Source organism: Dermacentor silvarum, chromosome 4, assembly GCF_013339745.2.
Source record: "Dermacentor silvarum isolate Dsil-2018 chromosome 4, BIME_Dsil_1.4, whole genome shotgun sequence".
Lineage (NCBI taxonomy): Eukaryota > Metazoa > Arthropoda > Arachnida > Ixodida > Ixodidae > Dermacentor > Dermacentor silvarum.
In genome coordinates this window covers 98,608,344-98,634,145 of record NC_051157.2, presented here as the reverse complement: position 1 = coordinate 98,634,145, position 25,802 = coordinate 98,608,344, and the positions used below count along the sequence as shown (strand labels likewise).

The 25,802-nt window shown below is 42.6% G+C and overlaps 1 protein-coding gene across 4 annotated transcripts in view; it reads left to right on the top strand.

Annotated features, from left to right (window-relative positions):
• Window positions 1–25,108, top strand: part of LOC119450429 (cholinesterase-like) — a 28,662-nt gene extending 3,554 nt beyond the window's left edge. The window contains exons 2-12 of one of the 4 annotated variants that reach the window (XM_037713874.2): window positions 2,560–2,706; window positions 3,634–3,784; window positions 3,994–4,185; window positions 6,830–7,029; window positions 8,192–8,372; window positions 9,024–9,214; window positions 10,473–10,623; window positions 11,886–12,048; window positions 12,958–13,293; window positions 19,090–19,158; window positions 21,087–25,108. In XM_037713874.2, the coding sequence (XP_037569802.1) occupies window positions 2,560–2,706; window positions 3,634–3,784; window positions 3,994–4,185; window positions 6,830–7,029; window positions 8,192–8,372; window positions 9,024–9,214; window positions 10,473–10,623; window positions 11,886–12,048; window positions 12,958–13,293; window positions 19,090–19,158; window positions 21,087–21,138 (1,833 nt within the window). In that variant the 3' untranslated portion in view covers window positions 21,139–25,108. Of the gene's footprint in view, window positions 1–2,559; window positions 2,707–3,633; window positions 3,785–3,993; window positions 4,186–6,829; window positions 7,030–8,191; window positions 8,373–9,023; window positions 9,215–10,472; window positions 10,624–11,885; window positions 12,049–12,957; window positions 13,294–19,089; window positions 19,159–20,817 lie in introns of all 4 variants that reach the window. The other 3 variants (XM_037713873.2, XM_037713875.2, XM_049665865.1) reach the window with 3 other exon arrangements.
• Window positions 25,109–25,802: the final 694 nt, after the last annotated feature.

Sequence of the window (25,802 nt, the reverse complement as noted above, 5' to 3'; positions counted from 1 at the left end):
CTCAGGCACTTACGGCACACAGCAGTTGTAGTATGCTTGTGTTACAATGTGCTCCGTGTTGACACGAGCTTTGCGGTCATTGTTGTTCTTGAGGTTTCCTTTCGCGAAGACCATGAATCACCTTTGTTGCGTTATGGGCTGCAAATGTAGCGATTGGTGACATGTCAAGCTGCGACATCGTGTCCCTCTGCAAGACAGCGGGCGAGCGGAGTGGCTGCAGTGCATCGGGCGGTCACTATCCGATTGGCGCCAGGATCTATGCGTTTGCGGCTGTCACTTCACGCTGGAGGATTACTACCACAATAGAGAGCTTTAGCGTGTCCAGCATTTCGGTAATCACAGGCGGGGAAGTAGTTATCTGGGGCGTTTTGCCAGATGGGCAAAGGTGCAAACGTAAGTGACCTGTGGGTTGGTGCGTTGAGTTCTGTGCAACTGCATAGAACTCAACGAGACAAACACGGATCTAACATAACAGTAACCAAATTTATTCTATTTTACTGATGGTGTACATTTTTGGCAGTTGTTTAAGATGTTTTACACTTAGTTATAACAATATTAGCTCTGATTGGCTGGTTAATCTCTGCACTACTAGGTGGCTGCTCCGGCCAGGCCCCTTAGGCCACTCAAGTTTACACTAAAGCCCATTCATCACAGCGGTAATAGTGTGGAGGGGTTTTAGTTTATGCCTCTGCCCATCCATCAAGACGGCCAGCTCACCTGTGTTTACCGGAATACTGGACACACTCAGCGCTGCAACAGAACACTTGCAACGCACGCTGCTTGGATAGCTCTCACTGTGGATTGACCGCCAGGTGGCTAGTGGAGAGGTTATAGAGGCTTCGCACGCTGACTACAAGACAACCGGAAGTAGACAACATGACTTCGCATCATGACGCAGAGTCAGTGATGGCGGAGCTTAGCCCCGCTGTGTCGGCGAAAGAGTTGAGAAAAAGCATAGCTAGGGAGGAGGGTAACTTGTAATCATCTGTCATTATCATCATCAGCCTATATTCATGTCCACTGCAGGACGAAGGCCTCTCCCTGCGATCTCCAATTAGCCCTGTCTTGTGCTAGCTGATTCCAACTTGCGCCTGCAAATTTCCTAACTTCATCACCCCACCTAGTTTTCTGCCGTCCTCGACTGCGCGTAATCATCTGCAGCTCTCTTAATATGAGACGCTTCACTTAAATTGTGGCATAATTTGTTTACTGTAGCTGTACCCTCCGCGTCTACAAAATCTGTCCAAACTGTTTCAAGGACAATGTGCAGAGAACAGTGTAAAGAATGGATCGCAATATCCGTCTCATTTTTTTTTTTTGTTAATGTGGCTTCTTTTAAATGTTTTAATAATTCCTGACAACTAGTATTTGTAGAGATGAGTTCGTCATATGATTTGTGAGCTGCTCTCTTTACCATTAGATGTTCATATGGGTGACTGCTTGCAAGGCTTGTGTCCGAAAGGAGACCATTCTTGTGTTAATCGTTTGTAAAGCTTACCAGAAAAATTCCTAACTTTGGCCTGCTGGACAACAAAATGGCCGATTTCTCTTTGTTTTTCCTCTTTAAAAAATAACACATGCTTTTTACCCCTGAATTAAAAAATTAAATGCAAGAATGAAGGACCCTATATATAACATTCATTGACATAAACACAATCAATACTAACTGCATGATAGGCATGGTATTAATATTAAAGTGGTGATTTTAAACTAGTGAAGTAACAAATAACCATTGCCACAACAGGCTTTTCTGTGCCAGAATCATCTTGTACGTTCAAATGGCTGTCATACCTAGGTTTACCTAGGACTGGGTACTAGCAAGACCAGCTACAAATACTGTGGATAGTCAAGCAGGAGATCATAGGAGTAGAAAGCCTACAGATGCAATAGAAACTTGATAAGTTACCTGCATGACGTCCATAGTTGATGAGGAGTATGTGGGGACAGAGGTGTCACAAGGTGCACACAGTCTTATTGTGCTGCGCATAACAAGGTTTGGAAGTTACCATCAGCCTACATGCTATGGAGATATTCTGCATGGTCATGCCTTGTTTCCACTTTAGGCACAAATTAAGTTGTCTATCTTGGTTCAGTCATATGATATGTGTGGATCTTAGTTGCAAAATTTTGTGCGAGGTGTGCCATAACCATTTACTCATGAGAACAAATTGAGAAGGCCTCAGTACTTTTAAATTCATGTCCCGCATTTTCTGCCTGTTACCTTTTTGTTTGCCTTACTGATAAGAACTTGCATGTCTAACAATGCTGTTAGTTAAGTGCTACCTGCTGATAGCTACACTCTCATTTGTTTCGTGCTCACTAACCTGTGCCTAACGTGCAAACTGCTAGCAAAAAAATTCAGCACAATTTCACGTGCTTTCTCTTCTCATCAACAAAGGATGAGGCGTTGCGAGGTGTACCGTATCCTTTACCACAATCTGTACTGAGTGCTCTATTGGCATTTATTTGGCATTTGGCATTATGGGCATTTATTTTGGTATTTATTTTGGTTCCTGTGATGGGTATGACATGAGAGTGACAAAAATAATTTGTCAACAGGAACCTCAGGCTCATGGTCCCTTGGGAAATGTGCAAGCCCTGAATTTCAGGGACTCGTGTATACAACACATTGACTACAAAGGTCAACACATGGGCGTCCCCTCTACCAGCGAAGATTGCCTCTACCTTAATATCTACACACCTAATGTGAGTACATTTCATCGTTGAACACCAAGCTTTGGAATGGACAGCTTGATTGAAAGCTCAGTCCCATGGTTCCGTGGTCCCATGGTTTGTTTGGTTTCAGTCTATTTTTTTTTTTTTTCCGCTCTTACTGCCCATCACTGAAGCATGGTATGCTATATTAAAATGCTAGATAAGGTGCAGTACTTTAAAATCTAATGATAGTCTATGGAACAGAGCCGTGCCAAGATACACTGTGAAAAATAAAATGCTACTAATTGTATGAAAGCCATCACAGAAGGCTGGACAAGAATGTTTGTCATTTAACCAAAGCTTCCAGCTCGTTTATTTACGCAAACCTAGTTACAATGGGCAATTTTTATTATATTCTTTTTTTCTTCATTTTTCTTTGCTTAAACTGACATTAAGAGATGGCTGTAGGTGAACCCATGTTAATGTAGCATTCATGCTGCATTTTCAAGGACTGAGGGTACATGCAACTTGTGCATTCACCGTTTTGCATTGGCACTGTTTATTGCTGTCGGTAGTGTTGTCTAATGACATCACTGTGACAGCTTGTGAAACATCATATTTATGGATAGGATGTTTGACCAAATTACTACTTGAGTCTTCTTTCACATGTGAATCTGACAAGCAAACGAACTACTGTGTCAACATCTGCATGGACCTTTTTTTCATGGTAAAATTACTTCGAATCAAATTTTTTCGCATTGTTATTCTCGCTGTGGCTATCGTGCCATGTGTGAATAACGTTTATGCCAACTTGATCATATTTCCTGGCGATGTTGTCCAAAGAATTGATGTTAATTAAATAGCTTGGCTACAACCTGTGAAATGGATTATAAAAAATTTCTTCGGCTAACATCTCAAGCATGCTTGCTTGGCATGCTTGTTTCGCAAACTGGCGTGCTCTATTTTTTTTTTCCCCAGCTGGCCGATATGAATCGTCGGTTTGCTGTCATGGTGCACATACATGGTGGTGAATTTGATCATGGGTCTGGAAATTTGTTTCCTGGTCACATGCTGGCTGCTTCACAAGATGTTGTTGTGGTCACCTTCAATTACCGTCTAGGTGCTTTAGGTGAGTGGAATGCTAACTGATCTCTGTTGTAGCCACAAGGGCTGTGCACCACGCACTCCACATGTGACACGTGTCAGTGTAAATGAAGTGTGTGTGTTCTGGACAAGATGGGGGCGTCCACTGCGAAGGCGCATTTCTGTCGCAGTAAATGAGTTTTGCACCGGAGGAATCGCTTAAGCCTGGCTTTTCCTTTTTTTTTTTTTTTGCAGGGTTTCTGGCAACGGGGGATGGTGCTTCGCCAGGCAACTACGGTCTGCTAGATCAAGCAGCTGCCATCCAGTGGGTGCGAGACTACATTGCAGGCTTCTCCGGAGACCCATCTCGTATCACCCTGTTTGGTCCAGGCGCTGGAGCAGCCAGTGCTGGCCTCCATTTGGTCCATCAGATGAACAAACGCAATTGTGAGTGGTGATTGCTGAGAATGTGAACGTGTGCAGGAGCTGCTTTGGCCTAGTGTTGCCATTTTAGCAGATTATCCTCTAGATCTGGTGGATATTTGGATTATTAAGGAGCAGGAATATTTTTTTAGTTCATAGCGGACATTTTAGCAGATTTGAAGAGGGAACAAACAGCATAAGAGACGGGAAGTCTAGAATGACACACATGGCTGTGAAACTGCAGCTGTGCACCATTTCTTCACAAATGCACAGTGCTTCAGTGTTGCCAAGAACAGTGTGCTCACAAGATCTGCAATGCATTTCACATCTGCCAAAGGCAATTCATGGGTCACCATGCTTTCTGTGTTGCTGCAGTTCAGGGAAATTTATTACTTGTCAAACTGGTGTGACAGCCGTTCATATGGCAGTGACATTGCTGGTATTGTTCTCTTCATACTGTGTGTTGCTCCCATAAATTGCTGTTGATATGAACTTAACAATGGTTGTTAGTGAGTTCTATGTGTGTCATCCTGAAGCTTATCTCATTTTTCTTGCTTTGGTTGGTTCCCTTGTCATTATATGCTAACCTGCCCATTTCAGCACTTTTTAGGAGGTCCACGAGAATACTTATCAGATTGTTGAAGATATTGATTCTTTGTTTAGAGCAATGACAACACTAATTTGCTGTGTGATTGTTAGGCTTAATGGTACTTGCAGTAACAACTTATGCAACTCTTCTGCCACATTTTATACTTTAAAAATGTGTAGCTTTCTTTATTCCTTCTTAAGCATATTTGGTAAACACTTCACCATCAACATTAAGAAGTGTGTTTATTCTGTTTTTTCCTGCATTTGCAATGTCTTTGCAGTAATAACTGATACAAGTCTTAAAAACACCTGCTTATGTTCTTGTCAAAATATCTCATAATGCACTTTTGGCAGATTCTAGCAGACTGTGAATTTCTAGTTTTTTTTTTTTTTTAACTCGTACAAGAAATATGGCATCACTTCATGGGCTACACAAATGCTGACATTATATATTTAACTGCACCACTGATGATGTAGTTGAATTGCTTACCACATTGTGCTACTTTGTGATTGCCTACCATTCTCTGCACAGAAGATAATGTGAATAACAATCTTGTAAAAATGAAAAGAAATAGAAAAATAAAATCTGTGGCTCGCCAGAGAATTATTCCGTGGTTGCGGTAAAGTGTTATTACAAGGGGCTAGAAAATATTGTCTCATATTGAATATTTCTGTCAGCTACTGTCTTAAATGGCAAGTTTGTTGCATTCAAAGTTTCTGGTAGTGCAAAATGTTTACTGCCATGCTTTCTTAGAGGCATTTAAGTGCTGTGTGCCAGACAGCTCATGCAGCTGATCTCTTGTACCATTGATTAGAGTGCCTGTGGAGGTTGCAAAGAAATTTACTTTCAATGGAAAAGGTTCATTAGGTTTGGGATCAGAAAAAAATGTTGGAATTAACACATAACATACACACACATAACAGAAATCAGGGCTGCTACTATACAAGTGCAGTAAATGCAACATTTCACTCTTTTATAGATGGCCTAGGAGTTTTGGTGTACTCCACCCACTGAAAGTAAAGGTTTACAGGACAGCCCTCCCTACACCCTGTGTAGGTGCATAAGGCCATTGTAAACCAGCAGTAATGTCAAAGACAGTTAACCAAAACTGACAGCCAGTTGGTATGATGTATATTTGACCTGCTTGCATTTTTATCATCAACACAAGAGGACAGTATTTCTGAGTCTTGTTTTGTGCATATGAGGTAGTAGGCTGGCAGCTCTTAAGTTGCACAGTGTCTTTCTCTGAGGAATGGGTGAGAGAAAAAAAGATCTATAAAAGAAACACCGTCTTGTGGCAGCAGTGGTGCACTGACAAAACACTAGAGACCATGAAAGTGCTACATATGTTTTTTTTAGCATGTGTGTTGCAAAATCAGTGGCTGTAAATGAATACAAAGTCACCCTGATTGCTTTGTTTGAAGGCTGTCCTCCGCAAAAAGCTGCTTCTATGTTTCTTTCCTGTCCAATGTCTGTTATGAGAGGGTGTAAATTAGGAGGGTTTAAATTGCTGTCTGAATGGAAGAAATTGCACTTACTCTCAGTGGCAGCGAGAAAAGGAGGAGCTATTACCACAGCAAGTGAGAGGAGGTTGTGGGCAGATAGAGAAGATGCTGGTGTCGGAAGAGCATTGCACTTGCATTTGACTTTCTTAGGCATGAGGAGAGAGTGGCTGGTGCAGCCAACAGAAGTCAACATCTGTTATCGTGGAAGAGATTACGTGGCAGGAGTTGGAAATGTGTTTACATGAAGAGAGCAAAGCATTTGAAGTTATGGCCATGTAGCTCCCAGAGGCACACATTAAGTTCGAGTCTGTTTAAAGATGATGGGGAATGTTAGGTGTAACATTAAGGGACAGGAAGACAGCAGTGTGGGTTAGAGAACAAACGGGGGTAGCTTATATTCTTGTTGAGATTTAAATGGGTACCAGACGAAGAAACAGTGCTTAAGCCATTGCCACTACATTTGCTGCATAATCAGTTGTAGCCAGAAAGTCCTGAGCTTCACTAGCTTTGTCTGTGCTTGGTATCACTTTGGAAACGTCACGCCTCAGTTAACACTTTGTGATCATGTGCGCAGTGGCCTTTCAGCGGGTGATAGCTTCTGGTGGATCTCCGGTGGCCGAGTGGGCCTTGGACCAAGACCCTATACGGATGCGCAACATGAGCTGGCTGTATAGTGAGAAGGTGGGCTGCTATGGCGACAGCACCTGGCGCCTACTCGACTGCCTGCGTAGCAAGGGGAATAGCAGCTCTGAGTTCACTTTGGCCACTGTCGAGGTGAGAGCACTTGTTAGATAAGTACAGTGGCAGCAGGCCAGTTTTGCCACACTTACGGCGTGTTGCCAACAGTTTGTCTTGTCACTGTGGTGCTACTAGTGATGACGCTAGCAACGTGGGATTTTGTTGGCTATTTTGTAAGTGTCCTTGTTGACTCTTTCTTTGGACGTTCTTGAAGAGTTCACTGTGAAATGCTTTGAGCGGTTCCTTCTTATATTTATTCAAACAAGCAATAAGAGAGACACCAAACTAGGTATCTATCATTTGGTGAATAAAGCACCTGCTATGGTTGCCATTCTCTCCACAAAATACTTCGTGTTGGTAGCCTTTGTGACTGCACTAGTGTAATGAAAATCTTGGTGACATTGTTGACTTGGTGTTGGTGCAGGGCTCTGGTCGCATAGGTTGCATTAATCAGGCTCTCATTAAAGATTTTTTTTTTTTTTTTCGTGCTGGGCCAGACCACTCATACTTAATGACAGAAGCAACTTTGCAAACTGTACAGTACTTATAACTATTTCATAAATCTATCTCACATATAGCTATTTTGTTCTTTTCTATGCCATTTATAGGCAGGGTCTAGCTCTGGGTGGTAGTTTTTCTCAGGCTTTATTTATTTTATTTTTCTTATAGCCAAGGGTGCCAGAAAGTCATAGTACAGTGCACATAATATGTTTGAATATAAATATTCTTCATGAAATGTGTTGAAGTTGTACAAAGCTCAATTGGAAGCAGTACACAAAGTACAACTCATTGGTCTTTTCATTCTTAGGCTAGCCACCTTTAGCTTGCAGTCAATGCTACTGCATTACAATGACAGTGTCTACACTATAGACCCTGCTGCTTGATTCGCCTTTCACGCTAAACGGTACTCTTCCCTGCACACAGAAGCCTCCCAAGGGCCTCCATACATCATCACTATCACTTAGCTGTACAGCACAAGTCCACACAACGCATAAGCAAAGCTAAGTTTCTAATGCAGGGAGAAAACAGACCACTAACGCTTGTTCACTGAAGTATGGCAGGTTTACCAGTTCCTTAGAGGTTTGCTGTTATTGGCAATTCATTGGCAACATGTTAGCTGTCAAATGCAGTTGCAGTACATTAACAACGTAATCATTAGTGAAAGATTTGAGGGTTCCTGGTGATTGCATATATGCAGCCAACAGTGGGACGTCTACCCTGGGGACCCGTCTTGGACCGTCACACACGTTCAGACAGTATCGTGTTCGTGTCCCCAGAAGACTACCTTCGAGACCTCGCACCTGAGGAGGCCCATCGGTTTAGTAGCCAGGTGGCGTACATGACTGGTGTCACACGTGACGAGGCATCCTACATTGTCAGTGAGTTGCATACATCTTACTGAAGCCCTTTGTAACCTGCTGTTGCAGTTGACGGTAGTGGCCCAACTATTAATCCACCACATCACCTTGTGTTGTTGACTTTTGTGGTCTTGTAACAAAGGGAAATATTAAATATAGGTGGTCCGATGCACACCCTTAAAATAATTAAACTTAAACCTCATTATTATATTGCATGCACGTCTGGTCAAAACTTCTAAAGCACCTGTAGTGAGGCCAGGCCAAGCAAGGTAGCATGAATCAACTTGCCAGTTCTTCGTGTCGATTCTCACCACAGAAGCTCGACAATGAGGACATCTTTCTCTGCCTTTCTGACTATTGTTAAATACTGTCTGTTATGCACGCAACGTCGCAACAAACTGAAATGTGAGTAAGCAGTAATAAAAAAGTGCACACCTTAGGCATTAAGCTAACAGCACAGCGCTACTCTGCAGTACATTTCTGTATTGCAGATGTTCTCAGGTACACTGGGCTTTATCTGAAACTATGCCAAAGTTAGACATTGGCAGGCATCAGAATAACTGGGTGTGTATTCTAGCTTAATAATCTGTTTATTAGTGTCTGCACGGGTAAATGAGTGCAGCATAAACATATCTTTGAAGGATGTTCTAACTGTGCACTACAAATTTGCAGAACGAGACAGAGAACTCAAGAACAACCGTTACATCATGACACCAGACACATTTCGAATGTACCTGAAACGCTATGCCCGCCAGTTCAACTACACGCTCAATGAGGAAGCTGCCATCAGTGCCTTATCCTTCATGTATACTCCATGGAGTGATCAGGACAATCAGACCCTCCTGATGAGGGGATACGTTGACGTAAGTGTGCTATTTCTCTGTATGGCAGCCCTGAGTGACCAGAAAATAGAGGAAGCAGAAAGGCGAAGGGTTCACTGCCATTTTCTCCGCGTAGCTGAGACATACGCACGTACACGTGTGTTCGGTCGCAACGCAGAAACGGCGACCTCGCCATTTGAGAGTGGGTGAAATTTCTGCCGCATTTTTTTTTTTTTTCATCGCATGCAGCATTGGGAGGTCTCTCGAGAGCTTTTGCTCTATGGCAGGGTTGGAGCAATGCTGGTCGGAGTCGCCGCCGCGTGATTTGGCGCGCTGCTAACAGCATTGTGGGAGCGCGGTATGTTCGAATTAACCGTCGTAAATGCTTGCCCATTCGAATTACCAGGCGTTTGTAACCATTGGAATGCACATAACTTTGATGGGATCACAGCGTCAGTTCGAATAAACCGTAAGGTCAAATTAAGCGTGTTCGAATTAACGAGATTCGACTGCAGTGATATAACAAACACTTTTTGCTGAACTATTGAGTTCGTTATGAAGGGGTATGACTGTACTGCCACTTGTGTTTTCATGTAAGAAATGAGAATTACAGTTCGCTTAAGCAGGGTATGTGCAAGTCCTTGAAACCCTTGAAAACTCCTGAAATTAAAACCCTTGAAAGGCGTGGAATTCTTTTTTTCCCTTTAAAACTCTAGGATTTCCTGAGTTATGAAGTCTAATATCGGTTATGTGATCCGCTTTCTATGGCCAATTGGCGTGGACTTGGGAAACTTCCTATTTTAGAAACACTGGTAGTATAAAAATTTTAAGCCGGCATGAGTGCACACACATTCCACTTCATACAATGACTTGCACAAAAGTGGAAAACCCCACGGTAGGCGAGAGCGAGAGACACCAGCATTTGGTGCTGGTGCTCTTCTGTGTTTACACTGCTTTATTCATGTCTCATCGGGAACTTCAAGTTAGAAACTTGAAGTGATCAAGGCTGGACATTTCCAATATAACTTTTGTATCTCTAGTGCAATAAAGCTTTCTATAGTGTTTTGGAAACATTATAGTAAAAGTTGCTACATGAGATGCCACTCTGCACCCTTGAAAAGCTTTGACAGGGCCTTAAAAGTCCTTAAATACCCTTCAATTTTTTGCTCTGGAACCTGTAGGAACCCTGTTGAGTGTAAACATGACAAAACATAGTGAAGCTCACTTGAATTTCTTTGACGATTGGGTTATCAGCTAGTATGCGAGTCGACTGAATGTACGCGTATGCCAACTCTTTCAGATGCTCTCGGACTCCTACTTTGTGGCCCCTCATGACAAGGTGATGAAGCTTCTACTGGACAAAGGTTTTCGTGTCTATGCTTACGTGGTGAACTACACTCTTGAGAGCTATCCTAGGTTGCAGTATGGCAGACGCGTCTATGACTGGGATGGTAAGTATCAGATTCCTGCTCAGCTTCACTGCTTTTGCTTCTTAGCATACTGCATTAGGAGGCTGAAATGATGGCATGCTCTTGAATCATTAGTAGCAGTGCAACTTTTAAGCTTAGACATTGGCGGATCAGGACCAGTAAACTTTATTTTACTCGCGACAGGGCTGTAAGTGATGTTTTTAGTTTAGTTTTTGCTGTGCTGTTTTTGCATAAATAAATACTCGCAGTTAGAGCAATGGTGATCGCATGATAATAGACCAATTTCAGCATGTTCGGAGCGATGGACTGTATCCCTGCCAGTACCACTTATTGTACTTGGGTTAGAGGCAACGTTGAGGGAAGTGCTGAAGATAATGGCACTGTGGATTTTTCTAGTGAATTATAGGGGGGGTATGTTGTTGGTGGCAGGCAGGTATAGCCTTGCAAAATAGGCTGGCAATTGCTCCACCCAAGTGGCTCCTTTCAGTAAAGTTTCTCACCATTCAGAAGCGCAGCACGAAATGAGTGAACACGACGCACCCACCATTGTGGAACAGGACATAAGCCCGCAGCCTGTGAACCATCCCATGCATGGTGCTGCATTGGGCTGCCCACCCTCCGATGCAATGCCCTGAAATGAGTCTGCCAAACATTACGAATCATAGGCTAAGTCCACGTCACTTAAATACTTCAGGATAAGTCGGGACACCTCCCTCATGAATGTCCAGTGTCCTCGTGGAAACGGCACGTGTTCACATTAGCATGTGGAGCGTCTAGCTGCTGGAGGGGTGCTTCAAAGAAAAATATGCACTGTGAAATGAGTCTCAGGACACTCCAACAAATAGTGTTAACATCGTTATGAGTCTTACAAGTCACACATAAAGGTGTCACGGCTGAGTCCAATCTTGATAGCCGTGCCTGAATATGCACCGACCTTGTGAGGAGGTGATGCAGCAGGGAGGCTTCTGGCCTGCGCAGCCACCTTTAGGGGGAAGTGGGAGGGTGCATCTCCTCAAACCAACATTTATTGCAGAACCTTTTATTCTTCCCTCCATACATTTTGCTCTCAAGGGCTAAGCGGGCTTGCTATGGTACAAACACAACATGCTTCTTTAACATAGTTGCCCTTCAGCCTGCTAAGGACTACACTGCTAGCAGCATGCTTTGTGGCAACAGTGGCATAGTGAAACTCTGTGAGATTAGTCTATTGTGATGCACAGCATAGCAACATCTTTTACTTGTCTACATAGCACTTTTGATGACTGTGGTACTTTGACTCACAGAAATACCACAAAGCATGGTTGACCTGATGGTGTCCGGTGCACCATTCATGGACCCAAAGTTCTACCCTGACAACCTGGAACTGAATGACGTCCTCTGGAGCGAGGGAGACCGCAACATGAGCCAGCTGTTTATGCAGGCCTGGGCAAACTTTGCCAAAACTGGGTGAGTCAGTGCAGATGTGTCCAGAAAGAGGAAGTTAAGGGAGTAAAAGGTCTGCTTTGGCATTTTAATTCTATGACAACATCACAACAGAATCAAACTGGGAGGAGTTGAGTGAATGGACGTGATGCACAGAGCATCTATACAAGAAATGTCACCATTAGAGGTAGAGATAAAAGCTGAAGCCACTCACTAGGAGCTTTCATGATCCCATTTTGCTTAACAACCCAGACGTGTCTGATACAGATTGGAAACAAAGGTTCACTCTGATGTGAAAAAAAAAAAAAAAATATTGTTCAGAAGATGGCGACCTGCAAAGGGGCCTGACAAGCTTTGATAAATTGTCTGCAGTTAAAGAGGTTTTACTGCACTGCCAAAAACAAGACAGGCGGCAAACAGCGCCTCGGAAGTTTTCGTGTAAGTTCTGTGACTTTGTGAACTTTAGGCTTAGTTAATTTGGCTTTACTAGAGGATGCAATTAGATATATTTGATCCAACAAATACAATTGTGGAACAAAACTCACAGCCTCTGAAGTGCTGCTGTAATTATGCAGTGTAGTGGACGGTATAGCTTTTCACAACACACCTGTTGTTTCAGCACATGGCAACCATGACAGTTAATGCAGTTGGCAGAACTGCCACTGATGCCGCAGTACATCACTTAGTGCGTACCTGATCCATGTTCCCCGCCAACTAAGTTTTAACTAGGTTTTACTGTACTTGGCATGAAACAGTGACAAAAGTTACTGTCAATTGTTTACCTTTAACATAGCATTTCCCGTTTCAGGCACACTGGAACTCTTGCTGCTGTACATGCTAGCATTTTACACAAACTTAGTCCATATGCGGGTGCTAACTCAGTCAGAGTTGCACATTTGATCACAGTTTCGTTCACTCTCACTTCCACTGCAGAGACCCAATGGGGGGCACCTCCTTGTTTGGGTCCATCCGCTGGGATCCCGCCAGGCGGGGTCTGCTACAGTACCTGTGCATCAATGGCACATACTACGAAGCACTAAATTCCTCGAGCTTCATGCTGCACGACTACCGGCAGAAAGAGAGCCAGTTCTGGAATGCCTACTTGCCCGAGCTAGCCCTCCGTCCGGCGCCAACCTGGCCGCCCTGGGACGAGCCGCTGCTGCGGGAGAACCGCCTCGTCACCGCCTCTCTCTGGGGCGTCACGGCCGTTGCCTGCCTCCTGCTCATATTGGCAGTGGTCGCGTGCTGCTGCTACTGCAAGGCTGCTAGGTATGGCCAAGCCTGATGCATCAGATGTCCCGCAACCAGCCACTCGGTCCTTCCTCCCCTCTGCACGTGGGCAGCCCCAGCATGCCACCTCACTGCCATGAATTGCCTTGCTGTCTGTCTCTCTGTCTGTCTGTCCTTGTTCCATGCTAGCTGTGTGTGCTCTGCTTTGTAAAGCAGCATGTATTTGTGGGTGTCCTGTGTGATGTAGCAGCTTGTTGTCGGCCTAGTTGGTATTTGCTGAAGGACACGTTTATTGCTAAAGGGACACAGGCGTAGAAACATGAATGATGTAGGCAGCAACTTCAAGATGTTTCATGCAAGATGGCAGACCGACGAGTATAGTACACACAAATACTTTCCATGCACAGGTCATGACAATCAATAAACATCGGCTGATCACAACAATCCTTGCTTAAGGAGACATCCAGGTGTGTTATCTTGAGAAGTCCCATTAAGCATTGAATGTTGTGATTAGCACACAGCTACTCTTCGTTTCCATATGAATGGGTCTGTGTAACAAGTAAAATAGTTGTGAGTTATCTCCCGTGTCATCATACATGTTCCTATGTTTTCGTGCTTGTTCTTTTATTGGTAAACATGTCCTTCAGTTCATTGTAATAGCTTGCCTGTGTGTTAGCTCACCTTGCTCCACTGCTTTGCACAAGACACAATATCAGAAATGCTGCAACTGCATTGAAGCAAACTCACGGAACCCATTGAATCTATTCAAAGAGGGTCGCATGTGTGTGTGTGTAGACCAAGGTAATGAATTTCACGAGCTGAGTGAATACATTTTAAAAAAATACGAGGTATAAATTACCAGCTGTGCAGAGCATTTCTTCATGCATCATGTTCACATCGCCCTTTGGTGCTATTCAGAGTGAGGCAGCTTGCCTTGATGACTATTATTTAATAAATGTAGGTGAACAGAAAAAGATCAACTGTAGGAAAGCCAACTTATCAACTATCCAGTGACATTACCACTTGAAAACAGACGTGGAAAGCACTGTATGGCTAGGCCATAATACAATGGCTCCTTTGGTTCTGTTTTATATTCTGTTAATGACCAGCATGTTGACTGCATGATGCTAGTGATAGCGATAGTGCAGCAATTCTTGAGCATACGACTAAGAACGAAACAATTTAAATAGAATGAGAATTGGGGAATGTGTCATACCGGCCCCACTAGTTGACTTCACTAGCGTGCTGCATGTCACTATGCTGGGCATGATGGGAAAAGTATGCAAAAATACACTTGCAACTAGGTAAAGATGAGTACAGCATAGACCGCTTATAGTGTAAGTTGCCAGAGTCGCGAATTCCAGACCTATAAGCAGTACCGCACTATGACCAAACGCACTATGATGGCCATCTGCCGTTATCGGAAGCATCACGTTGAAGCGCTGCTTTTCGGCAACTGTTTTGACAAGCACGCTGTGTTTGTCTCTTTGCTCGACCGTCTTGCTCATCGGCATGTCAGAGCAACGCACTACGCCGACCATGTGCCGGCCGCCCCTCCTTCACTTGCACTCTCCCAAGCGCCACGACCTGCCATAAACTGCGTTGAGTACTGTTGCGGAGAGCCAATTGCCGTTTTTCTTTCTCTCTCTCGAGCCTGTGCGGTGCCTTTGCGCCGGCACTGGCGGCAAGCATGCGGTAAGAGCAGGCTGAGCATTATCGCGGTTGCTGCTTCCGTCAGGTCCCAAGCGACCATGATAATGCGCAGCCTGTTCTTATCGCATGCTTCCTGCCAGTGTTCTCTCGTCATGGCTTTTCCATGGACGGGTATCGGGATTAAATGCGCTTGCTTTAAACACATGTGCGAGAGTAAAAGATCCTAGTCTCCCCGAAAAACAATAGCACAGCCGTTTGATCGTGGGACCGCACAGTAGCAAATTTGGGGGTGCGTTCATTATGTAAGTGCGTTCATTACGCGACTAGTTACGGTACATTGAATCCTATGGGAAAATAAACATAAGTAAGAAAATACTGCATTATATCTGGACTTGCACTTTAAGAGGTTACATTATAAGTGGTCTGAGCTGTATGTAGCATTTTAGGCAGAAATATAACTGTTCTGAATAACTGCTTAGTAAATATTTAACTTCAAATGGTCCACCATGCTGGAAATTGGCAAACATAAAGGCTGGTCTACCTAGATGTGCAGCTCTGCTGGTCCACAATTTTCAAACCCTGCCATAAATTGGGCCTCTAGACTGTACAGAAGTTACGATGTGTGGAAACTTCTGTTATAAAGGGGCCATGACATGGTCATTCAACTATTCTCAGTTTATAATTGTAACTAATGTTGTAGTTACACATACAAAATAGGATAAAAAAAAAAAAAAAACTGGACTCTCAGTGCACATTTTAACGCAAAATTTCTACTTGAGACTGCTGCCTCAAAGCCTCCCTACAACAGCAACAACCACTTCGGCATGGCTTGTGTGACGTCAAGGAATGCAGAGCCACCGCTGTGTCGTCTGCTCCGAAACATTACAAAGCCATGTGCACGCCATGCTGAGTGTGTGCATGCCTGCCGCTTTGTGAATTCTGCAGCAGAAACCATCAACTGTGCGCGATGTCTTCCCCCGGTAGTGAGCAAACAGCTCCTGGATTCTTTAGACAGTGCGTTGTGCCAGCAATTCTTTCACTCGTCTTATGAAAGCAGCACATACCAGAAAATGTGTGTAAAAACTATCTCGGGCTGACTGCCGATATGCACATGCAAATACGAAACCATGTGTATACTGCGCACATAGGTGTTGTCCAAAACATGGCGACCATGATGTGCTTCTGACTCCCGCAATCACTTACAGCACTTGCAGTACATGAAAACATGGCCTTTGTAATTGGCTTTTGTTACACTGAGGCAGCCGTCGCTGGGAGTGCAATTTGGATGCCACCTATTGGACCATGCAGAACACGGTTCATTTCATAACCTATTGGTGTTACCATGCTTCTGTGTGGTTTAACTGCAGTATAAAAAAAACTTCTGATACAAGTTTTCTCCTCCACTGAATCCACTCAAATTTTGCCAGCTTGCTGTGGGACACATACTGTTTAATAACATGCAATGCATATTCAACCTTGAAAATTTGGTGTCATGGCCCCTTTGACATTGACTGCATTTCCCACATTTAACATTGCCAGAAGCTGCATTTTTGTAGTTGTAGTGTGTGCAAAAGGTGAAGTTGGCACAACTTTGAACATGTTGTATGACAACAGGTCTCGGGTTAACATTTAGTATTTTTGTGTTGTCATTATGTATTTCATGTACTGTCTACCATCATAGTCCACCATAAATACTCACAAAAATGAGTATGTCATGCCAGTACTTACCGTAATTCATGTATTTTTATTACCTGTAGATATATTTCAGATTTGAAGGTTCTTATATATTACTTTTGCTGTCAGCACCTAAGAGTATGTACTACAGTTATAAGGAGAAGGGGGGTAGCACATGGTTTCATTAAGTTTTTGATCTCTGCTGTCTCAGCAATTTTTGTAATTGCCTTGATGGATAGTATTAATATAGTACATCTGGACGAGCAAACATTTTTTAGGAAAGAAATTGGTGCCATGTTGAAAAGAGAAAGAAAACTGACACATCAGTAATGCTTGTCTTTGTCCATTCACCTCTTCACGCTTCATTTTGTTTATTACAACGAGTGTGTTAGGGCATGAACTGCTTTTGTCAAAAGAAATTGTTAGAACCACAAATGTTTTTGTGTCCTTGTAGCTGGTCACGGTGGCTCCATTTCTTTTGACAAACACTGTGCCGTTGTTCATTCTGTGGGAACACGTGGAACTATATTACACATCACATGTGCTGCTTTCTTCCCTCTACAATGTTTCTCAAATAATTGGCTTTATGTTTTAACAAGCTACAAAATTCTGCACTACAGTTTCAGATATCTTGCTGTTATATGATAGTCTTAGTCAGCAGCTCATGGCCTTGCTTGTCAAATATCTGTCAAAACTTTGCATGCAGATTTGTGTTCATGAAACTGCAAAAAGAACAACAGAAATTCGAAGTTGCAATGGCTAGTGTCAGCAGTGTCTGAGAAAGTACGGACAGACATACTTATGGTCAGTTATAACCTAAGAATGCAGGAAAAGCTCCTCCCTCAAAAGCATGCTACAACTGATTTCCATTCCCCCATTCACAAAAAGAAGTTGCAGTGTGTCTCACACAGATATGAGGAGAATTTGGTGCCGTTACCCATTAGCACAGCTAGGAGGCGCCGTATGGAATATGCAGCATGGACGCCAAGAATACTCGCAGCACAAATGCATGCACAGAATCTTGGAAATCATTCCAGCTGGGAGTGGAGCTGACCAACTGACGCATGCTCACTGATAACCATTTATATAACGCTTAAAAATGGTTAAATGGGCGTAGCATTAGGGATGCTGCACGAACGTTCGTTGGTGGCTTGTGGCAATGCGTTCTACAAAGTGGCATATGCTTTTAGTGGTTGCACACTGCACAAGTGCATGCCAGTAGACAAAAAAAGAGCACTGACTTGGTGTAGTCGTGAGTGAACATAAACATGTAGTACGTACACGCACTCAGTAGCGCACCCAGGATCTCTGCCAGGGGGGGGTTGACAGTTTGCCAATACCATCTAAACAGCACTAATTTCGATTTCTTCACGGGAAATTGTTAGAAAATGCGCTTTTTGTGAGTGTGCAGACGATTGCGCGTTTTACATCTTAGTTGCAGTACTCAAATGCGTAAGGAAAGAAAAGGGGTTAAACAAAAGGGGAGGATAAGTCGGCCTCAGGGGGGGGTTACAACCCCCGAATCCGCCACTGCACGCACTGGTACGAGTTAATAAATTAACAATGTTGATAGGCTGGCATATGCACACCGATGCATATTGAAGTGCATTGGCTGTTCCACTCTTAGGTTATAACTGACTATATATATAGTAAAAGCTTGTTTGAACAATGTATTGTTGCATGTAGCACTAACTAAAACGCACTTCACAAGCTCAAAGGTCAGTTATGCACTACAGACATTGTTTTCAGATTTTTTATAATCAAGAAAATGCATGTATATTAGGGGAGTGTGGCAATAAAAAACTATATTGGCAACTAAAATTATAACACAAACGTAAGCTTGCCGAAGCAGCATGAACGACAACGCGCGTCTCGGATCGCTCAGGTTTCCTTCAGCTCGGCGCGTGTTGGCGTCTTGTGCAGCAATGACTCGTGCAATGCTTCGTATGACATAAATGTCAACTAGGGTTGAGTCTGTTGAAGTTTCTAGTGACTTCGGATCATATGTTTTCCTGGTTAGTAGGTTTTTTTCTCACATTCCCCCCCCCCCCCCCCCTAAATTATATGGACGAGGTTATAACTGGCAGAATTGACCTTTATTGCTTGCAGACAAAGAGATGAGCACCATTATTGTGCTCCTCGGTATGCGAATGCATATAAAAGAAACTGATCCAATGACATTAGAGGAACGGCGAAAGGATTAGTGACAGCAACTGTACTAGGTATGAAAGCTGAGAAAAAAGTATGTCCTGTCCCATTATTGATGACGGTGCACTTAAAAAGTGTAATAATAAAAAAAAAGAAGCTGCCACTGCACATTTTATTTTAATACTTTAACACTGGAGAAATGCGTGCCCGAGAATCGAGAGTAAAGAAATATTAATGCAGTATGTTGACAGAATTGGCTGTTTTGTTTGCCTTGCACACCCCAATTATTGGGAGTGCAAAATAAGTGCAGACGAAAAGTAAGCAAAACGTTCACTCCTTGTGGCATTACTCTTGAAACAGCCGTCATCTGGTCGACGAAGATGATATTCCGCACGCCTCAATGCATTCCCTGACGGAGAGTACCTCTAGGTGAGTCCCCCATTTTAACTTAGGATGTGTCACGATACTCCCTGTCACGTTCCAACAAAAATGCCACATTTGCATGAATGGGTGTGCTGCTGGCTCTCTTTATAGCATTCGTTTGCATTCTGTATTAGCGAATGCTTATTGTTCTGAATTCAACTGCATTGTCTGTCCAGTCTGGCCCCGTACACATTTCCTCATCTTAGATATGTGTAGACTCATCGCTATATGTATGTGCAGCTGCCCCATGGAGCGAAACACGGATAGCCGTGGTTGTTTAGCTTTCCTAGATGAGCCTGCCATCTTGTACAGTGGGCTATCAGTACAATAACTCTTTGAGCGTGGCCGATTTAACAAGCTCTTGCAAGCTTGAAAATGCTTACAAAGCCATTATTATGCTGCGTGCAACTATCCATGAGCGTTCTTTATTTGGCAGTACACTGTCAGTAAGGGTGAATTTTCTGTCTTCGAGCAGCCTAGTGCTTGATTTGGAAGCTTAGCACATGATCTCCACAATTTTAATGTTTTGTCGCATTTGTCTATAATAGATACTTAAAAACAGTTGTAGGATGCAGTTCCATATAAAATTTTCTACTGGTGTGATGCATTACAAATTTAAGAAAAAGGCAGTCTATCTCGGAGAGTGAGTCTTCAGTGTTCTCGACACTTCATCAGTGCAAATACCCTTGTAAGACTCTCTGCATGTCAATGAAAATAGCATGGCATGCAAACAGCACGAATGGCGCATGCCTTGTTTTCTCAGTGTAGTGCGATTCATTTCGGTACAGTGGCACAAGATCACTTTGTACAGTCAATGCTCTTTACAACGAATCCTCATGATACAGCAGAAAAGGTTCGGACTATGCATTATCCAAAACAATGGCTCAGGGCATTTCAAGAGGACCAATCAATGCTCTTGAACAATCAGTGTTTCGAAGATTCATTCGACTTTAGTTGATATAAAATATCCATCATAAGGGTTCAAGGCTGATGCAACATTTCTGTGCATTTCAGCTCATTTTGTAACAACAGTCCAGAAGTTGTCTCGTTGCAAAAATTATTCTTTTAACGTCATGCTAACTAGCTACACTTCACAAGCATGTGAAACAAACTCGCCGAGCTGAAATGGCCACACATGATTCAAGGAATCTGCATTGTGGGCATTCGAATTTGCGGTTATATAGTACCACCATTCTTTATGCTGCCATATTTATTGCCCAAATCATGTATAAATGTAGCCAGCATTGGTACAGTAAAGTTAATTGTAACTGATGCAAAGTACAAACAAGATTGTGACAAATAGGAAGGTACAGCACACAGAAGAAGTGTACTAGCAAGTTTCCTGTTCCCATTTAGTGCTTCCCACTATGAATCTGCATCAAATGGTCGTTTTTAATCTTACTGTCTGTTGCTAATGCCCCATTTGAATGTTTTAGCTACCAGTCTGTCATAACATCTTATGCTCAAACTTTGCAAACAAGAAACATGGATAGTTTACCTGGCGGTCAGCTGTATCTGGATCTCTTATAAACGAGCACTGACTGTATTTTGTAGAAAGTATGCAAAAAAAAAAAGATAATAATTACTTGCTTGCCAAAATTACTTTACCTTCTTGCATGTATGATGCAGCTTAGCATTTCGAGACATATTTCACACCTCTTACAGCATAAGAAGAATGGAGTTCAAAAACAAATATGCTACGCCTGAAGATCAAGGAGAGCTAAGGTCTCTCAAGAACACCAGTGTGTGATTGTCGCCGGCACAGGCAGCGCAGCGTGCCCGTGTAATATTGAAGTCCCTGTGCCTTCTACTAGTGGCAAGCAGGGTAGGGGCAGTCTGAATGAATTGCTTCAGAAGAGAGCGCTTTGTCAGTTCCTTTGTGCCGGTCATTTCGAAAGTCGTTTCGGCTGACTGCCACTTTCATCCGAACACAGCCAAGCGAAGCTGCCAACCCAGTCGAGAGCAGGTGTTGGAAGGAATCGTTGACGAATACCACGCTACAGGAATCACCCTTGCAGCAGCGTGCGAGGTCACAAATGTGGCACAATATCCGGAACATTGTGAATGGTGCTTCAAAGCTGTGCAACTCATGAAAATGTGACTGTGCACGGCCTGTATTGAACACACCAGCACTGTAGGTTGGTTCTTCAGTTGTTCTATACCAGCAGCTCCATTGCTTGTTAACATACATGCAACTGCACGTAAAACGTGCGAGATGAGCATTCGACGCCAACAAAGTTGTTAATTTCACATAATCTGTTTCACACTTGTAAGCATTGGTCACACATAGGCCACATACGGGCCGCTTATTGGTAACATACTGGTTGTGTTTGTAGCTACACGAGTTAAGATGAAGGCTAGATTTTAAATGATAGTAATGTTAAAAGAAATAAAAAAACTGCCACCTTTAATCAATTGGGCTGTGGTGCCCACAATAAGAGTGTGTGGCTTCAACTTGAACACAAACGAAGCCATATGTGTCATTTCTCTATGATCTCGAAGCTGTAAGTGAGAACGAGGCGAGCTATTACTACCCGCAGCTTCTGTGAATGTTACGTGTTACGAGTTGAATGTTGTTTGTGAACTCACATTCCATAGCTCACAAAGTGGACATGAGCAGTGTCGTTATAGTAAGCTGATCAGAACCATTAGGTAGGTACAGAGTCAAAAGCCACTGGCATGTGTGGTGTTATGTTTTTACTGTTACCTAATTCAGGGCTTGAAATTTTATGAAAAAAAGAAGTGTAAAAGTCCTTGCCACCTTCTAAATACAGATTTTGTGGTGACACTTGGAAGCTGCATCTTTTTACAGCTATCGCAAATGTAGCATTCACCAATGTACAAATGAACTATTGTGTGTGATCTAAATGAGGAGTGCCTGCGGTGCGTTTCATAAAGAGCTCCATACTATTTTCTGCTTTCATTCACTGCCAATGAACAAACCTATGTATGTGTGCTGTCATAACCTCTGGTTGCAAGCCCTCAGAAAATCTAATTGTGAAAGCGCCACAAACTTCCATGACGAAGTTAAAGTTCAGGAACAAGTGGGCTGTCAGTGAAGTGTGCTTGTGAGTACGGAAATACAGGCTAACCAATTCTGTGCTCTGCATCATTGAACCCGAGTGATTATCTTAGCAGCACTTCCAGCCGTGTGAAGCTATGACAGTTCCCAGCAGCGGTCAGACTGCTTAATTACTGAGGGCACAAAATGGTGTACTGCCAAGATGGTTTAGTCTCTGTATACATAGTCAGCCTTACTAACATCAAGAATTGCTGTGAAATGTTCAGTACACTGCAAGAGGTTTTCACATTCTGTCCATTCACTAAGCAGAGGGCATGAAAAGGCCACCATATCCCCATCAGGCACCTATTAATTCGATCTGTTGAAAATTTAGTTCTGACTCATTTCGTCACATGCGTGACCCTGTTGGCGTCGCGACTTGCAAAGAAGGGACCAGGAAGGCCCAGAGTGAGGGATTGTTTTTTGAATTTGTGGCTTCCCCACAGTGTGTAGTGCTGCCTGTTCGCCCAATGTGATTATCACAGGTTTCTGTACACAATGAGCATGTTTGTTTAAAATCTGTTCAAAATGTCAGAGGTAGTTCAGGGGCCCTATAAACCTTATTAGTAATTTTATTTCATGCTGTGTCTGAGTTCTCGAAAATTACCTGAGGTGCAAAGACAGTATGGACTATTTCACATTTCTTGCATGAGAAACAGCAAGCCACTTCAGAAATTGACCTAGTGTGCATCATTACTGTAAAAAAACAATGAAAAAAAGAGGAAACACTACATGACAACATACTGGCATTGCACAAATCATTGAGACCTTTATCTTTCAGCTCTTGTCTCTGACAAACTAGGCACATATTATTGATTTCTGGAGCATAGGTCTTATCAGATATTTCTGAAGATACATTTCAAACATCTTTATTTCCATTCATGCCTCTGATACTGCGGCATGTGCTACTGTACACAAGGTGCCTGAAGGGAATGATGCCTTTCATGTCTCGGAGCAGCTTCTTAGTTGTTTCATAATATGAGCGCAAAAGTTGTGTGCAATGAAGATGCTGCCACTTATGAACTATCTTAGTTGCTGTCGTATTGCCTTCATTGTATATCGCGAAGCAAGAATATGTTGTCTTGGCCCTTGTTGAAATCCAACACCTAATTTATTTTATTCATCCATTCCACAGCGAAGTGAAAATGCAAAATGCATTCAGTTCATTCTTTCATGCTATAAGCAGAGAGCTGTAGCAATTTGCGAGCCTTTAGTCTGTGCAAATGTCTTCTGCACCTAACAGTCGTTCTTGCAATGTGCAATGTTTTGTATTGTTGCTGCCAGATTTTTTTTTTTTTACTTCTGTATGTGGAGTGCCATGCTCTTTTACAGATTCACATCTATATGGACTCATTTCGAAAGGTCTTGTTTTGCCTGATGTCTTATGTGCATGCAAATGGCATAGTAAGTACTGTATTTACTCGTGTAAGGCCCACACTTCTTTTCTTGATCTTTACCGGGTGCATGCCTTACACGAGGCAGGCTTACGACTACTTACTGAAGCCTTGCACTGCGCTCAGACTGCTATGCAAATAAATGCAACTACTCAGCCAACTATAAACACATTTACAGTCACCGACTGATTTTTCGTAAATGGACTTGTGCCATCTTGTAGCAGCTTGCGGGAATTAACCAGCACACGAGTATGCGTGTGACCACATAGTGAAACTTTTTTTTTCTCGCACTCAAACATGTGGGTGTGGGCCTTACACAAATAAATACGGTATGTGCTTGGGCAAAATGGTGCTAAATACTGAAAAACAGTCAAACATCAAATGAAAGTCAAAGGCAGCGTGGACAATTGAAAAAATAATTGAATTATGCTAGTGCCGTGTGAGCTAGTGCTACTAAGTTATAAAAAATCTACTGAATGAATGTCTACTGTTAAGAAAGGCAGCCCTTATGAAGAATGCAGGATAACCAATGCTTGCCCACAAAAATTGCCGACATATTTTTGAAGTGGTACATAGTGACTTGGTCTGTTTACCACAATGTGTACGTGTTATGTCATAGTGTCTAAATGTTTGAGTGACATATTTGCAGCTCTAAACATGGAATGGGAAATAGCATGAGAATTTGTCCTATATCATGTTGTGTTCGATCTTTCGCATCGTAAATATTTCACATAACTCAAGTGACCAACTAGCCTGGCTTATTGCTTCGTTTGCTTGGATTTTATTGACAGCAAATTTATGTTCACATAAAATTCTTTCTGTAGTGAAACACTACTTTTTATACAAATCTTAGTGAAATCTAGAATGTCAAAGTAACCACAAAATATGAAATCAATTATTTCCTCACCCCTAGTGAACATTGTTCAGAATAAGGTAAAGTGCTCATGCAATTTGTGTCTAAGTACGTACATAGTTGCTTTTCGTCAAGTCGGCATGAATTCTCATTTCTGTGAAGCCATTTATTTTTTTGTTTTTGTCATCTTTGAACTCTGACCTGAAAGTGCTGAACTTCCTGCCAGGACAATCTGTGCTGTATTAGTGTTTTACACTACATCAATGACTGTGAATGCTTATAATACCGGTGACATAGAAGTTAAGTTGCATAAATCAGCTTGCCAACTCTCAATGGGGAAGTTGTCAAGCTCACAGGTGAAAAAAAAAAGAAAAAGTCTCAACAGTGTGGTAAATTTTATCTTGCAAACATCAGCTTGCCATGTTTTATGTAGCCATCTGTGGTGATTCCGTCCATAGGCAAGTGTTGTGCATGCTTCTAAGCCTTGTTAGTATTGACCAATTCTACAAACTCTTTTATACAAACTTTATATTTACTGTTTACATTTTACATGTAAATGTGCTTGCTACGTCACTTGTACAGCACTCTTATGCAATCTGTGTGACCACTTTCATTGTCATTGTGCCCTTGAATAAACACATTTTTTTTTTACAATACCATTCTGCCTCGGTGATACCTTTAGAGAGACACTTAAAAAAAGTTATGGCAGAACCCATCTCGCGATGACTGTCCACAGTAACATGATTAGCATTTTAGCTACGGAGCGACACAACGTGATTCTAAAGTCAAGTTTATTTAACAACTAACAACTGTAGCGCTCATTCTGAGACTTCCGTTGCTTCGGCTATATGAGACATACTCTGCTATCGTCCCACTTTCCAATGGTAGTCACTTGTCTAGGTTGTCCATAAGCATGGCGTGACGTACAGGGTGGTGACATGTCCCATTGCATTGCCATATTGTGCCAAAACATGTAAAGGTGAGCTATGACGGACGCCGGGAATTTAGGTTCTGCATTAACTGACAGTGTAAAAATGTCATTTTCGCAGTTTGTACGCTTACGGGCATTGAAATATTTACATCTCACCTTAAAAGCAGAGTTGGAACGCTTACAGCAAAGCAATACTAAAAAAGTTTCAAGCCCAGCAGATAACTAGTTGTTTTTGCCGCGCTTTCACTTATGCCCACAAACATGTTCCCAAAACAAAGTTGACGCATATGGTTTTAAACTAAAGGTTTTAGAGGTTGTCCTTCAAGAAGGCTGACACAACTTTTGACCGTAAAACAATAGCTGCTGTAATGTCGTGAAAAGATATGGGACAAAAGGTGAATAAATATGGCA